The 14,546-nt window shown below is 37.7% G+C and overlaps 2 protein-coding genes across 4 annotated transcripts in view; both read right to left on the bottom strand.

The window, feature by feature from the left end:
* The window catches only part of NARS2 (asparaginyl-tRNA synthetase 2, mitochondrial), a 127,400-nt gene that overhangs the window by 9,374 nt on the left and 103,480 nt on the right, over nucleotides 1-14,546 (bottom strand). For all 3 annotated transcript variants that reach the window (XM_027578683.1, XM_027578685.1, XM_027578684.2), the window contains 2 exons: nucleotides 9,677-9,743; nucleotides 8,019-8,156 (listed from right to left, as the gene is read on the bottom strand). In XM_027578683.1, coding sequence (XP_027434484.1) covers nucleotides 8,019-8,156; nucleotides 9,677-9,743 — 205 coding nt within the window. The remainder of the gene's footprint in view (nucleotides 1-8,018; nucleotides 8,157-9,676; nucleotides 9,744-14,546) is intronic.
* On the bottom strand, nucleotides 6,877-7,219 carry LOC113914009 (transcription initiation factor IIA subunit 2-like). Its single transcript, XM_035722757.1, has one exon. It carries the CDS (start codon nucleotides 7,217-7,219, stop codon nucleotides 6,890-6,892), a length of 330 nt encoding a protein of 109 aa, XP_035578650.1. The 3' UTR covers nucleotides 6,877-6,889.

Here is a 14,546-nt window from a genome sequence, read left to right as displayed (position 1 = left end):
GCCTTTGCTTGAAAATATTTAAAGACTGAGAACTACTACCCCCAAAATATAGCATTCCATCTTTGTGTAGCTCTTTTAAGAAGGGACAAGTATATCCAAAATCTATCATTTCCAAGGTTTTGAAGTTCAGGCCTCAACCTGCCTGCCCGCCAGTGGGGGGGTGACGACTTAAAGTAATACCTGATTGAGAACCATTGCTTTACAACAATGAGTTGGCTTTTTAAAACTTATGCTATATGTCCATCCTGGCTTGAAGCTGAATAAAAAAAAAAATCCACTTTATGAGGTATTGCTGATCTAGCAGATGGAAGTCCATGCTCTTTTTTTCTACCTGCTATGTACTAAAAACACTTGTCCAAGAGTAATGTATGTAGGTCACATTTGCTCACAATTCTTTGGCCAATGCAAGTCACTAAACTCACGTTGATGGGGCAGGGAATTATAATATCCTGAGTAGTGGTAACTACTGATATAGAGTAAAACAGTTTACCAGGTTGCCTCCCCTCTCCCCCCACTGACATGGACTCCCACTTCCACTCTCCCAACCAAATCCTCATTGTTAATTAGAATTAAGGTCAGAATAGTTCTATTTTCTTCCTCTGTACTCTGGGACAGCTGGTTATCAAGAAAAGGAAAAGAACTTACAGAATAGTCTATTTTAGTTGAATGAAATTTTAGAGAACACCCAGATAAAGTCCCATATCACTCTTAATTTTGTGACATGCAGAAGGAATACATACAGCATCTATATCCTTTCTTTGTCCAGATGGTCTGAAAATTCACACTTTCAGGTGGGTGAATTTCGTTTATGTCTTCTTGACAAAGAGTAAAGTCGCTTCTCCTTTTAAGAGAAACGTATCTTTTAAGTAAGGCATTCCTTCACAATGCCTCATAAATGTTCCAAGACCAAAGGTACTGTTTCTTTTTTATCAAGGACAGATTTATCTCTTTGTGAAGAAAGGCCCACAAAGGCTTTGTTTTTTCTTCTTCCTCCATATAATCTTCTTCTCTTTTTCTTTAGGTTTAGTTTCCTTTCAACCCTATCAGATTATACTTCCTGTTTTCCTTTTACAGCGCTATCCTCCAATCTCTCTAGACATTCTGCACACTTTCTGAGAAGCTATAATACAACAAAGTATTCTTCAACTATGAAGACATTTACATTTGGTATACATAGAGCTGCACTTCCTTCAATATGATATAAAAAATACCACATTCCCTCAAGATTACTAACACAACCCCTTCAAATTTCCATACCTTTTAGTTACAGTTGAGATTTCCAAGAGGATTCTTCTGTGTTGTGTCTCCCTCTGGTAACTACTGAGCTAATTACTACAGAAACTACCACTCTTTCCAGGGCTCTAGTGGAGGTAAAGGGTACATACAGATATGATATAAACCATGACATGGATGGAATCACTGAAATCTCTTAAGAACTAATGAGAAAAACTTGGCTGTGTGTTTGCCAAGTGATGGGTGGTGAGGGCTTAGAGTGCAAACAGGCTGGAAACAGGCAAGTTGCCTAGAACATTAGCTGGGGATTACAATTTGCCCATATGGGCTGGCAGCTCTGCGCTTCATGGGAGTCTGAGGGAGCTGGGGCTGAGTAATCTTGCCCTTCATTAGGGAAAATGAGAATTCACAGGCTGCATAATAAAATGTCCTCTTAATTCACAAATTTGACCAAATTTAAGCACTTTTGTAGCTACAATCTCCTCTGCATTCTTATGCATCTTTGGAAGGCTTGAAAGAAGTGGAAAGATTTTAGTTCTGCCGTCCTTTCGCTCTCCTACACAGATAACAATGAAGGCTACAAGTCACTATACTACACTCTTTGCTAACTTCCTTCATCTTAAACAAAACTTATTCCACTTTGGGCACATCTTCCTCCACTGTGTGTGTGTTTTTATCTTGTGTAAGTCACACAGCTGCAGCACATGTTGTCTAGAAATAGTTTATGTTGGTATTCAAGCTGAACAAGCCCTGGTCTCTATTTATGACACTCCCTTTTGACTCCTTACTCTTTAATTCCAATCAATGTACTGAAAATAAAATGCAGACCTTGAATTAAACAACACACAGGCTAGACAGGAAGAAGGCCTTAAATATATAACGTTTTCTATGCTAACTTCGGCAGGGGGTAGTTTAATGTCCCTTCCTCTACCTCTCTTCCTACCTCAGTATTTTTAAGTATTAATGAAAAACACAAACTGAACACCTCCCTATTCAGTTTCTCACAGGCTGCTGTCAACAATGGAGCAACATTACATACTATTATCAAGAGAAGAAGAATGTTCCACAAACCATAGGAAACATGTTTGTGGTTTCAGCCTCTGTGAGCTTTCACTCTCACTGCTGACACAGTATTTTGCCCCTAAAAACAATGAGGCATAGGTAGAATTGAGAGCCTTCCAGACATGACAGTGTGAAGATTCAAATGGGCTGCAGGTAGCAATGGCTAAAAATGGACTTTGGCTAGTAAATGGTTAGTCTGAGAGCATTTTAGATGGACTGAAATGCATACTTTCAACTTTGACATAAATTCCCAGGATAGTCATTTGTCCTCGGTATGGGAAAAATTAGCCATTCCCTTCATTACTATTCTCTGTTGGTTTGATGCAGGTTGGTTAATTAGCACCAGCCAGGGAAATTCATTAGATATCCCTTGGTTGAGTACTATTTCTTCCAAGTTGATTTCATAGTGTGTACTTACTGCACGCCCACTAATGCTTAAATTTTTATGATTTGCTATATAATATTGATACAATTTAAAAAATTAGAACATTATCTGGTGATCTTGGTATCTCATCAGGTCTGTTGCGCAGTCACTTTTCCCTAATCAGTGGTTGGAATGAATGGATATTCTCTGCAAAGCCTAGCTGAAAACTTGGCATCTGCCTTTGAGGGACTTACTTAGGAACCTAGACCCAGGAGCATACAGTATTTTGCAAGTTTGCTTATATTCATTTTATTTATGCCCATGATCTGCCCCCTTAAAATTATCAAGTATGTTTGCTAATTTACAAGTTATTCTTATATATCCAAATGGGGAAAAACTTAGGCTACTTGAAATTAGAGAATCTTAAAGCTGTTTAGTACTCTTGGGGTCATCTAACCCAACTCTCTGATTTTACAGAGGGAGAAACAGAGGTTCAGTGATCGGACAGACTTGACTAAGGTTGTATGGCTAACTAGTAAGAAAGATGGATTTCAAACCCGGCACTATTAATTCCTTAGTCTAGAGTATACTTTTTATTACAAAATAGTACATACCTTCATCTTTTGTTTTGTTTGGAGGGGATCAGGGGTGCAGAAAGAAAGGAAAAGGAACAGTAGCTATAAAAATATACCATTTTACTATTTATGACCTCCAGCCAAATGTTACAAGTGTAGGTTAAACATTTCTCTACCCTTCTCTTTTGATTCTCTAGGGAAGGCATCTATGAAATATGTCTTAATTTTTTAGATTGCATTGCACCCACTGTAGAAACTCTTGTAACCCTACCCACAACCTGTTAATACAGCCCTTCTGAAAGAAACCGAGAACTTAGTTATTTGGCTCAAAGCCTGTTCATTCACCACTGAAAAAAAGTAGGGGTAGAAGCAGGCACTCTATACAAGTGGGTTGAAAAGAATTCTAGGTTGTTAATGAATCAATGTTATAATCTATGTCTAATATATATAGTTTAAATAAATTATATATATATTTAAAGATTTTATTTATTTGAGCGCGAGAGAGAGCACAAGCAGGGGGATGGGCAGGCAGAGGAGGAGGGAGAAGTAGGCTCCTTGCTGAGCACGGAGTCTGATGTGGGGCTCAATCTCAGTACCCTGGGATCATGACCTGAGCTGAAGGCAGATGCTTAACCAACTGAGCCACCCAGGCACCCCAATAAATTGTATTTTAATAATTTAGCTATGAGAAGCTATATATTGTAGTACTGTATAAATTATATAAGTACACTATCATTATGTTTTCAGTTTTCAAGCTGTGAGACCACATTACTAGAAAGTTTGTCATAATGAAGGCCTCCTGGTACTTCTAAAGTAAAAAATGTAAAGGTAAAAAATGTTTGTGACTGCAGTCTACAAGGGAACTGCCTTTTAAAGAATCTTGTGTAATAGCATGTTTGATGTTGCAAAACACACACATATTTTAACATCATCGTGCTTTATCACAATAAAGATTTTATCAAAATTTAGAAAGAGGGCTTTAAGTATATTGACTACCTATCACTCCAAACACTGTGCTATATATTTTTCAAATATTGTCTAATTTAATCCTCACAACTGTGGAATAAGAATATCATCTTTATTTTTATGGATTGGGATACTAAGACTCAAAGAAATTAGGTGGTTTATTTAAGATCACATGGTCTATAACACACAGACCTGGGACTTGAACCCAAGACTGTCTGATTCTAAAGCCACAGGACTTTCCTTTATACTATGTTACCACCACTCAAAAAATTTAGAGAAAAAGCTGTTCTTTAGCTTCCCAGAAATTCCTTAGCAAATCAAGTCATTCACTCACTACTTGTCCTTTGTGTGTCTACAACTGTGCTGGGTTCGATTCATCCACCTGTTCAATCCCCTATCACCAAATAGATATTAGGTGCCTGCTATATTCCAGGCATTATGCTAGGCACTATGGATACCATGATGAGTGAAAAGGAAGTCCTCAAGTCCTGTGGCAAAGAGGAGAGTCATTAATTAAATAGTCATAAAAATAAATGTAAAATTACAACTGTGTTAAGGATTATGATGAATTACTAATAGCTCTGGGTCTGAAATTTAACATGGTAGCATTTTAGTATCTAACAGGGGTCTCTGACTAGAGAGTCATGGAAGGTTTATCCGGGGAAATGACGACTAAGTAGAGATTTGGAGAAATAGTAAAATTACTTAGGTGAAGAAGATTGTTCTAGACTGAAGGAACACAATGTCCAAAGATACCGTGGTGAGAGAAAGCAGTGCATGTCTGAAGACATGGAAGGGCGATATAAGTGGAGCAGAGAGGCAAAGGGGAGAAGTGCAGTACATCAGGCAAGAGAGACAGGCAGCCAGATGACACTGGGGCCTAGAGGCCAGAGAAGAGATTCCGACTTGAATACTAAAAGCAATGGGAAGCCACTGAATGGTTTTGAGAGGGGAGATAACACGACCAGATCTACATTTTCAAAAAGCCTACAATGAAGTGGGGAGAACTGACTCAGAGGAGGCAAGAGCAGACACAGGACGACCAGTCAGGAAGCTACCAAAATAATCCAGGCAAGAAATGATGGTGGTTTTTTTTTTAAGATTTTATTTATTTATTCGACAGAGAGAGAGACAGCGAGAGAGAGAGACACAAGCAGGGGGGGAGTGGGAAAGGGAGAAGCAGGCTTCCCACTGAGCAGGGAGCCCAATGCGGGACTCGATCCCAGGACCCTGGGATCATGACCTGAGCCGAAGGCAGACACTTCACGACTGAGCCACCCAGGTGCCCCAAGAGATGATGGTATCTTAATCTAAAAAGGTACAAGCAGAAATGAAGAGGAGATGGGTTTGAGATGTAAAAGCATAAAAATGACAACTTAGTAACACCTTGGATACAGGGAGTGAGGAAGATTTCAAAGATGAGTCTAATATATGGCTTGCACAATTAGATGGACAGGGAACACTGAAAGAAGATCAAATTTGGACCAACCATGAGAGACGATGGACTCTGAAAAACAAACTGAGGGTTCTAGAGGGGAGGAGGGTGGGGGGATGGGTTAGCCTGGTGATGGGTATTAAAGAGTTCTGCATGGAGCACTGGGTGTTATGCACAAACAATGAATCATGGAACACTACATCAAAAACTAATGATGTAATGTATGGTGATTAACATAACAATAAAAAATAAAAAAAAAGAAGATCCAATTTGGTGGAAGGAGGGGAGAAGAGTAGAAATCATGGGTGGGTTCAGTTTTAGATTATGCTGAGATGCCTTTGAGATATATAAACCACAATAAGAGCTCTGAGCAGAAGGATTAGAGATGTGACTGTCTGAGTTGTCTGAAAATAAATAGTAAGCTGTGAATACACATGAAATCATGCGAGAGAGAAAAGACCTACGACGGAGTCTTGAGGAATACCAACACCTACTGGATTAGCAGAAGAGGATGAACCTATACAGGACTGAGAAAGAATAACCCGAGAACGGAGGAGAACACGATGTCACAGGAGCCAGGGGAGGAGAGACTTTTCAGAATAAGAAACTCATTCATAGTGCTGAGTAATGCTGAGAGGTGAAGTAAAAATAAAGTCTGCTGGATTTAATAACACAACAGTTATTACTGACCCTAGAAAGAGGTGCTTCAGTGATATGATGACGGGGTGGAAGTCACATTAGAGGGAATGAGGAATGAGCAGCAGAAGCCATGGTGGCTATAAAAAACTCATTCCCATCCTGAAGAAGTTAAGTTTCATTGGAAAGCAAAACCCACAGAGTATAAAAAATAGACACAATGCTACCAGTTTTACTAATTCTTTAAATGCTATAGAAATCCAGAAAAGAAAGACTCAAGGTGACCGGGTGCCACTTCACCTTCACCCCAGCGGTAGTATTTATATTTATATTTTATATATATTTTTTTGAGTTTTAAAATGAGTTTATTCAAGAATGTTCTTAGGAAGGCAACAATGTCTGTTATTAAAAAAAACTTCTGTTTCTTCATGCTGAAAAGGTAATGTAAGAGGCTAGAGTTATAGGCTTTCTATTGGAATTCTGATAGTATATATAACACAGTGTAGTCATTTCTGCGATGCCAGAATAAATAAAAAAAAAGTCTCTTCTATGCTTCTCTTCAAAAAAGCAATGAATAATAACAGAAGATGGCATTAAAAAAGCCATTTTTTTTTCAATTCATTCTGTAGTATTGGAGCCAGTATTTTTACCATCACAGGCTACAATTTTCACTTTATCCACTTTAATAAGTTCTGTCACCTCTCTGAATTCAACATCATTCAAAACAAAAGTCCACACGTTATCACAGAATCTGTATGTATTTAGAGAGCCCCTGAAATTGACTCTGTTTCTGACCCTCTGCGCCAATGCTGAATTTATAGCTTTATCAAACTGAAGTAGAACTTGAAGGGCAAGTTGGGGGGTGAGCTGTTGAGACTGTATGAGCTCATCAGGGCTCTCCTGGAGACTGTTTCCCAAAGTGGTGTTTCTGTATAACTGATATGCCATGGCTTAGAAGGAAGAAATTGTTTTTCTTATTCAGGCTTGCATTGATGTCCTGTGGGGAAGGTGCTTCCCGCCGCGGAGTGGACAGAAGCGGAGGAGCGAGCAGCCCAGCAGGAAGCACCTTATATTTTATATTTTTATTTTTATATTTTATTCCCTCTTGTCCTTATCACATTGCAGTCAAAATTAAGGGTGAAGAAAGGAAAGAGCATGACAGGCAAAAGAGAGCAGAGAGAGAGAGACAGAGACAAGAGACAAGAGAGTTAGAAGAGCAGTGACAGGAGAATCTGCCTAGACCTCTCAGATCCCTCCATCCGCTCCACTCCCCATTGCTCTGTGACAACCAAACCAAAGTACTCTGAACTTCCTGCTCTGCGAGCTAGCTCTTCCTCTGCTTGATCATGCCACTGCTTTCCTTTCTTGCCCAGCACCCAGCCCGTCCCTCCGTCTCCTTACCAGTATTTCAGCTGACAGTAGACCTGGCACTGCTAAACAGTGTTCTGGGACACTCCCTCCCAATTATTTAAAAAAACAGAAGAAAACAAACACATTTACATTTGCATCTGCTAAACGAAGGAGGACACCATGCGATAGAAATAACACGTACACTTATAGAACACTGGAATCTTCTTTAGGAACACTTTTTCAGAGGCGCCTTTGAGAAATTTTATCATTTTAAGAGATGTAAAGTGTGCTGGATATAATTTTTTAAAAATATGTCAAAGGATAAATGAAATTAAATGAAGGGAAAAACCCAGACTCTGAGATGACCAGCCCCGATTTATTTAGTGTTTTTTCTTACTGTGTGCTGAGGGCCATCTTCATTATCTCTCATGTAGAAAGGCTTGAGTGCTAATGGATAATTAATGACAAAGACTGGTATGTTGCCACAGTGCTTCACCAGGTACTTTTCATGTTCGGTATGTAGATCAACACCCCACTGTAATGAGAAAAAAGAAATTATCAAAGGAGAAGACAGACCTGAAATACACAATGCAGTACCCAAAAATAACCTGTATCCATTCCAAGGGCTTCCTCTGAGGACCAGTGATGTGTGGAGCTGTCTGCTGAGGCTATACAGATAACTAAGCCAGGGAGGTGTGTTAAAAGAACATCCGAAGGCCTGGAAAATGAAAGCTGAAACAAGCAGATAAACACTATGCTTTCTGTCCCCCATCTTGGGGAGCAGCATTTAGTAGATGAATAGCATCTGCAGGAAAACAAAGTACCCTTCCCACAATGTGTGAAAACTGACTTCAAAATCATAGCTTTTATTAACATTGCCTAGAGCTTCTTCTATGGTTACTGTTCCTAGATTGCAGGAAATTAAATGATGAAAGATAATATTCCTAATATTGAATCTATCTCTGGCTAGATGGCTTCTCTCAGTGAAATTTTTTTTAATAGAAGAGTCAGTTCATATATCAGATGCTCTGATGAATATTTAATAACACTGTTCATCTATTTATTCAACAAATACTAATGTGCCTATTAAATCTCGGTACCATGCTAGGTACTGAACACAGTGGTAAGAAAAACAGAATTCCCGACTTCATGAAGCTTCCAGGGTAGGAGACAAATATTAAATAAAAAATTACATAAACAAAATAACTGATTATAAATATAACAAGCACAACTATTATAACTCACAGGAGGATCTGACTTAACTGGGGATAGGACTGGTATATGGTTTGAAGACAAAGTTATTACAGTACATTCCTAACATTATATTATTCCTACTTGTCTGCCAATATCTTAATTATAGGAAAGAAACCCTGGCATAGGAATGAGGAGACTTGCCTCTAATATTATGGGCATGCCCACTGATAAATCATGTGGCCTCTCTCGACATATTACCATTCTTTTCAGGGATTTTCATCTTCCTAAACTTGGGAAACTTCTTTATAATCCTTTAGCCACTACTATTAAAAATGATATGATACAACTTCAAAATTATTATTTATTCTAAATACTTTAACAAGGCTAAAAGCAAACATCAAAAAAAGCCAATCTAAAGATGGGCAAATACTAAACAGTGCTAATAAGAGAACTAAGATTATTTACTTATTTTATTTATTTTTAAAGATTTTATTTACTTATTCTAGAGAGAGTGAGAGTGTGGGAAGAGAAGCAGAGGGAGAAGGACAAGCAGACTCTGCGCTGGGAGCAGAGCCCAACACTGGGCTTGATCTCGGGACGCTGAGATCATGACTTGAGCCAAAACCAAGAGTCAGAGGCTTAACCAACTGAGCCACCCAGGTACCCAGAGAAATAAGATTATTTTAAAGGATTCTTGTTTTTTTTAAAGTAAGCTCTAAACCCAACTTTGAGTTGCATGGTCTACTGAATGAGCCAGCCAGGTGCCCCAGGATTCTTAATGCAATGTGATAAGGACAAGGGGGGTTAAAATATAAACATAAAGATATAAATATAAATATAAAATATAAATATAAATACTACCTCTGGGGTGAAGGTGAAGTTCTGAGATGCCTGCTTTAAGATCTCTATTGCTTCAGTATAAGAAATGCTGGAAAGGAACCGGGTAAAAGCAGAGAACGGTCAATACAATAGTATGTTGCTAATTAGCCGATCTGAAAAACTACAAAAGGCCTATTCCCATACAATCTTTGAGATCACAAATGAATACTAATGACTGAGTAATCAGGAATGATTATAAATAAATCATCGCTGAGTAATCAGGAATTAAGGCTGATCTAATCATATGAGTGTCTGATCAGTATGAAGAGAAGTGGCCATTCAGTAATCCCATTCCTGATCTACTTGCAGTGTATATAGAAGAACCAGTCAAGTAAAGATTTCCTCTGAATTCATGTTATGCCAATGCCCTAGTAAAAGGTGTGAAATACTGAGGCTGAAAGAGCAAAAGTCTTTCCATAAAGTCATCATTCATTCATCCAATACATATTTATTGTGCACCTATTATGTGCTAGGCATTATTCTAGGCACTGGAGAGACAGTAAATAAAAACAAAGCCTATATGGAGGTGATATCTGTGTGTGTAAGTGATGGGAGTAAGTGGGGGGGGGGAGAAAAACAAGTAAACAGAAAGAATATAATGTGGGAAACCATTGGTGCTGTAAGAAAAATAAAGCAAGGTAAGACAGAGGGTGTTTAGGGGTGTTATTTTAGATAAGATGGTCAAGAAAGGACTCACTGAGCTGGGCACATCTGAAGTAAGGAAATGAACCATATAAATATCTGAGGGTAAGTATTCTAGGCAAAAGGAACGGTAAGTACAAAGGCCTGAAGTGAAGGAACAGTTTGGCTCATTCCAGGAACAAAAAAGTCAATGCGCCTCTAGCATATTGAGAGCAAGGGGAAGAATGCCAGCAAATTAGATACGAAAGATAGTCAGGGGTCAGATCTTATGGATTCTTTCAGGCCACGGTCAGGGCTTTATAATATATGCTAAGCAGGGTAAGACTGTTTAGGAAAAATGTCATCGGTTACCTCAGTAAGAAACTCTCATGTCTAAAGCAAGCCAAGCCAAGCATTGTTTTAATTAAACTGAATAGGTAATACATGAACATAGTAAAAAAACAAAACAAAACAAGATGTATAAGAGTGTACATCTCCCTTCCACCCTGTCCCATAGCCACGTAGCTCCTCTCCTCACGTACAATTACTGTCATTGGATTTTTGTGTATCCTTCCAGAGGGTTTTTTATAGCTATAAACAAATATTAATATACAATCTCCTTTGTTTAATAGATGGCAGCCATAGTATACATGCCATATACACTCTTTCATCTTTTTTGACTCAATAATATACCTTGCAGATCTTTCCACATCAGTATATAAAGAAAGGGCTTCTTCATTTTTTCAACTATTATATAATATTCCATTTTGTGGCTATATCTTAATTAGTTTACCCACTCATCTATTGATGGATATTTTAGCTGTTTCTAATATTTTGCTATCATAAATCCTGACTACATACATCTATCACAAATGATTCTTATATATTAATTTTGCATATGGAAAAAATGGAATTAATGGATCACAGTGTATTTACATTTACAGATATTTTGATACTGCCAAAGATACTGCTTCCCTTTTATAATGGTACACCAATTTATGCCCATTGGTAGTATACGAAAATGTCAGTTTCCCTATGCCCTTTGCAACAGTATTTTGAACATTTTTTTTTTTTAGGATTTTATTTATTAGAGTGAGAGAGAACATGAGTAGGGGGAGGGGCAGAGAGAGAGAGAGGGAGAAGCAGACTCCCTGCTGAGCAGGGAGCCCAACGCAGGGCTCCATCCCAGGACCCTGGGAAGGCAGATGCTTAACCGACTGAGTCACCCAGGTGCCCCTGCAACAGTACTTTGCATGATTAAAAACAAAAATCTACAATAAAACATCCAACCCCTCAAACCCCCCAAAACCCCAAAACAAAACAAACAAAAAACAAAAATCTATGAACTTTCTGAAGGACTTTAAACTCAAAAGATAAGTTACCCAACACATACTTATCTTTGCCATAAAAATTAAATTCATACCTATAATAACTAATTGGAAGGAGTTGTGTGTATGGCACAAATAAAGCCTCCAAAGCTATGTTTTGAGTGATATTTTTCCAAGATGAAAATTTTATTCAAATTAAAACCTTAGTATTAAACAACAATTTCCAAGGCAAGAATGAAAGTGGTGTTGGTGGTGGTAGTCATTTTTAAACACATCTTACAGAAGGGAAAAGGAAGGTTAGAGGGGACAGTAACTTGCCCAAAATCACTCATGTAAGTAAGTAGTAAACCTGATGTGCTGACTTCAAAGCCTAAGCTTTTAACTACTAAGATAATGCCTAAAACATTTGGGAGTTTAATATGCTCAATCAAAACAAAGTCTATGGGCTCTGAGTTCTCCCTCTGACTCTACCCCTTACTAGCTACTATGTAAATCACTTCATCTTAATGAAAGCATTTTATAAATTTTTATAATGTTTTATACAACCATTAGAAAAATTAAGTATTTGTACTTGTAAAATAAGGAGATTGGACTATACTATCTAAAGTTCTTTTCTGCTTAGATATTCTATTGTTCTATTCCATCAATTACTTGATATGATCTATTCATTATACTGAGAATTTTAAGAGCAAAGTGGGAGGCATAGGGATTTTGTGCCATTGATATGTTACTGCTACATTATTTTTAAAAATGACTTTCTGTGTATCTCCTGTTATTCTGGATCTTCTGCTCTACCCCTCCCACACCTTAAGTTGAGGCAGAGCTTTTCAGCTCAAATTACAGTTCTGACACTGGGTATCCTTAATGGCCTTTATCACCTCTCTCTCCTAATTTTTTTTGATATGTACAGAGAATAATATCTCTTCTTCCCAGAAGCTATTTCTAAAGTACTTTGAGGAAAGGAGGAAGAGACATAGTGATACTACATGATGATGCAGGATCAAACTACCTTCATATTTAAATTTTTTTATGGTTTAAGAAAATTATTCTCAAGCTGTTGGATTAGAACTGCTAAGCTAAAATTATTAGCATTCTTTGACTCAAATTCACAGATAAATGAAGAGCAAAAGAAGGTAAGTACTCTTTATTTTAAAAACCTTAATGCTATAAAGGAGACATAAATTCTATTGAATTTATGAATTCTATTTCTGCTTGGTAAAGGCTAAATGCAATTATTATACAAGTCCTTTAAATAATTTATTTTCATATAAAACAATTATAAGTAGTCAAGAATACAATGAAATCTATTTATGCAAAGGAATACAAGTCACATGGTATCTTCTGTGTGTGGGTGCATGTGTGTGCGTATGTATGCATATGTGTACTTGGGCAGTATCTTGATTCTAATTCATCATGCTTAGGTCTACTTTCATGTCCTCTTATGGCTGTTAAAATCTCTGGTTTCAAAGACTGGCAACTCCCTCCCTCCCACTCTGTCCCCGCCATCTACCATACCCTCCACACTGAGAAACCTCAGTGTCATGCCATTTATGTATTCCCCACTGGTGCTCAGTTCCATCTTCATTTGTAGCTCCTGGAACTTCTCTTACTTTCTAGTGAACTCAACAATGTAATTAAAAGGATTTTTATCATTTTTAACAAGCATTTTTAGACGTTTTATAGCAGGATTGTTAAGTTATGTAGTCTGGCACATTGCTTAAGTAGTTGCCCAATTGATCCTTTCAACGATATGACAGACAAGTTATAACTTTATAGATGAGGAAACTCAAGTTCAGAAAGGTTAAAGATTTACTATTAACCATAGTTGTAATTAAATAATCATTCATGCAAACAGTTAACTATTCATCTTTTTCTCCAGATTTTAAATTCCATAAAAGGACCTGGATCATCAATGACTAGCACAGTGCCTAACTCATAGTAGATAGTCAATAAATATTTGTTGAAAAGTATTAACACATTCATTAAGAGCTGATAAGAAGTATAGCCAGAATTAGAATCCAGGTCCTCTGAGTCATAGATCACTACACTCAGTGACCAAAGTAAAGAGTGACAGAAGTTAACAGGAAACCTCAGGGAGAGGACCTAGCCTAAAGGAGAATACTCTCACCCCCATGGCTACTCAATTGTCATTTACTCATTCATTCAGTTATTCAATAAATATTTACTGAGTTCCTGTTAGAGGCACTAAGCACTGGGGGTGTTAACAGTAAACAAAATCAACAAGTCCCTGACCACGTGGAGGTGACAAACACTAAACAAATCATCACAGGTATACGTTTAAACCACAGCTATGATTTGCGCTGTGGAATGGACAATAATGCTGGCTAGCAATGACCGATGTGGCACAGCCCATGAAGTCATTTAACAACCTCAGTATTTTATAGACCTGAACTCCAAAGCACAAGTGATATGTGAGGGTCATAAGGACAGAGAAAAGATACAACTACTCTAGCATTAATTCCAGTGCCCTTTCGAAGCCTAGTGGTTGAAAGCATGAGCTTTGAAATCAGGTAAGTGGGTTTGAATTTCCATTTCATCTTCTACTTGCTTAATCTCTTTGAGTTGATTCTTCATCAGAAGAGCAATAATAACAACTCATAGAGTTGTGAAGATACAATGAACTTTTTTTACATTTATGTATGTAAGGTTTATCACCGAAGTACATAGCAAATATTCAATAAATAGTGGGTATTGTTTTCCCATCTTAGATCTTATTCACTAGATAGGATGTGGATAACATCTCTTAAGATGTTCTCCTTGGTTTTCTGTCACCAGCACAGATTCCTTAGGATGCCCAAATTAATTCTTTCTTTCTCTGCTTACTTACTACTTTTATCACTATGCTATGTCCAGAACTCATCTGAAACTGCCTACCCAACATC

Source organism: Zalophus californianus, chromosome 11 (genome assembly GCF_009762305.2).
Source record: "Zalophus californianus isolate mZalCal1 chromosome 11, mZalCal1.pri.v2, whole genome shotgun sequence".
Classification (NCBI taxonomy): Eukaryota; Metazoa; Chordata; class Mammalia; order Carnivora; family Otariidae; genus Zalophus; species Zalophus californianus.
The sequence above is the reverse complement of the archived record's forward strand: the minus strand, read 5'-3'. Positions and strand labels throughout refer to the sequence as shown.

Bases quoted from the DNA above. Each gene is read 5' to 3' on its own strand.
- LOC113914009 (XM_035722757.1), bottom strand. From the start codon at position 7,219: ATGGCATATCAGTTATACAGAAACACCACTTTGGGAAACAGTCTCCAG.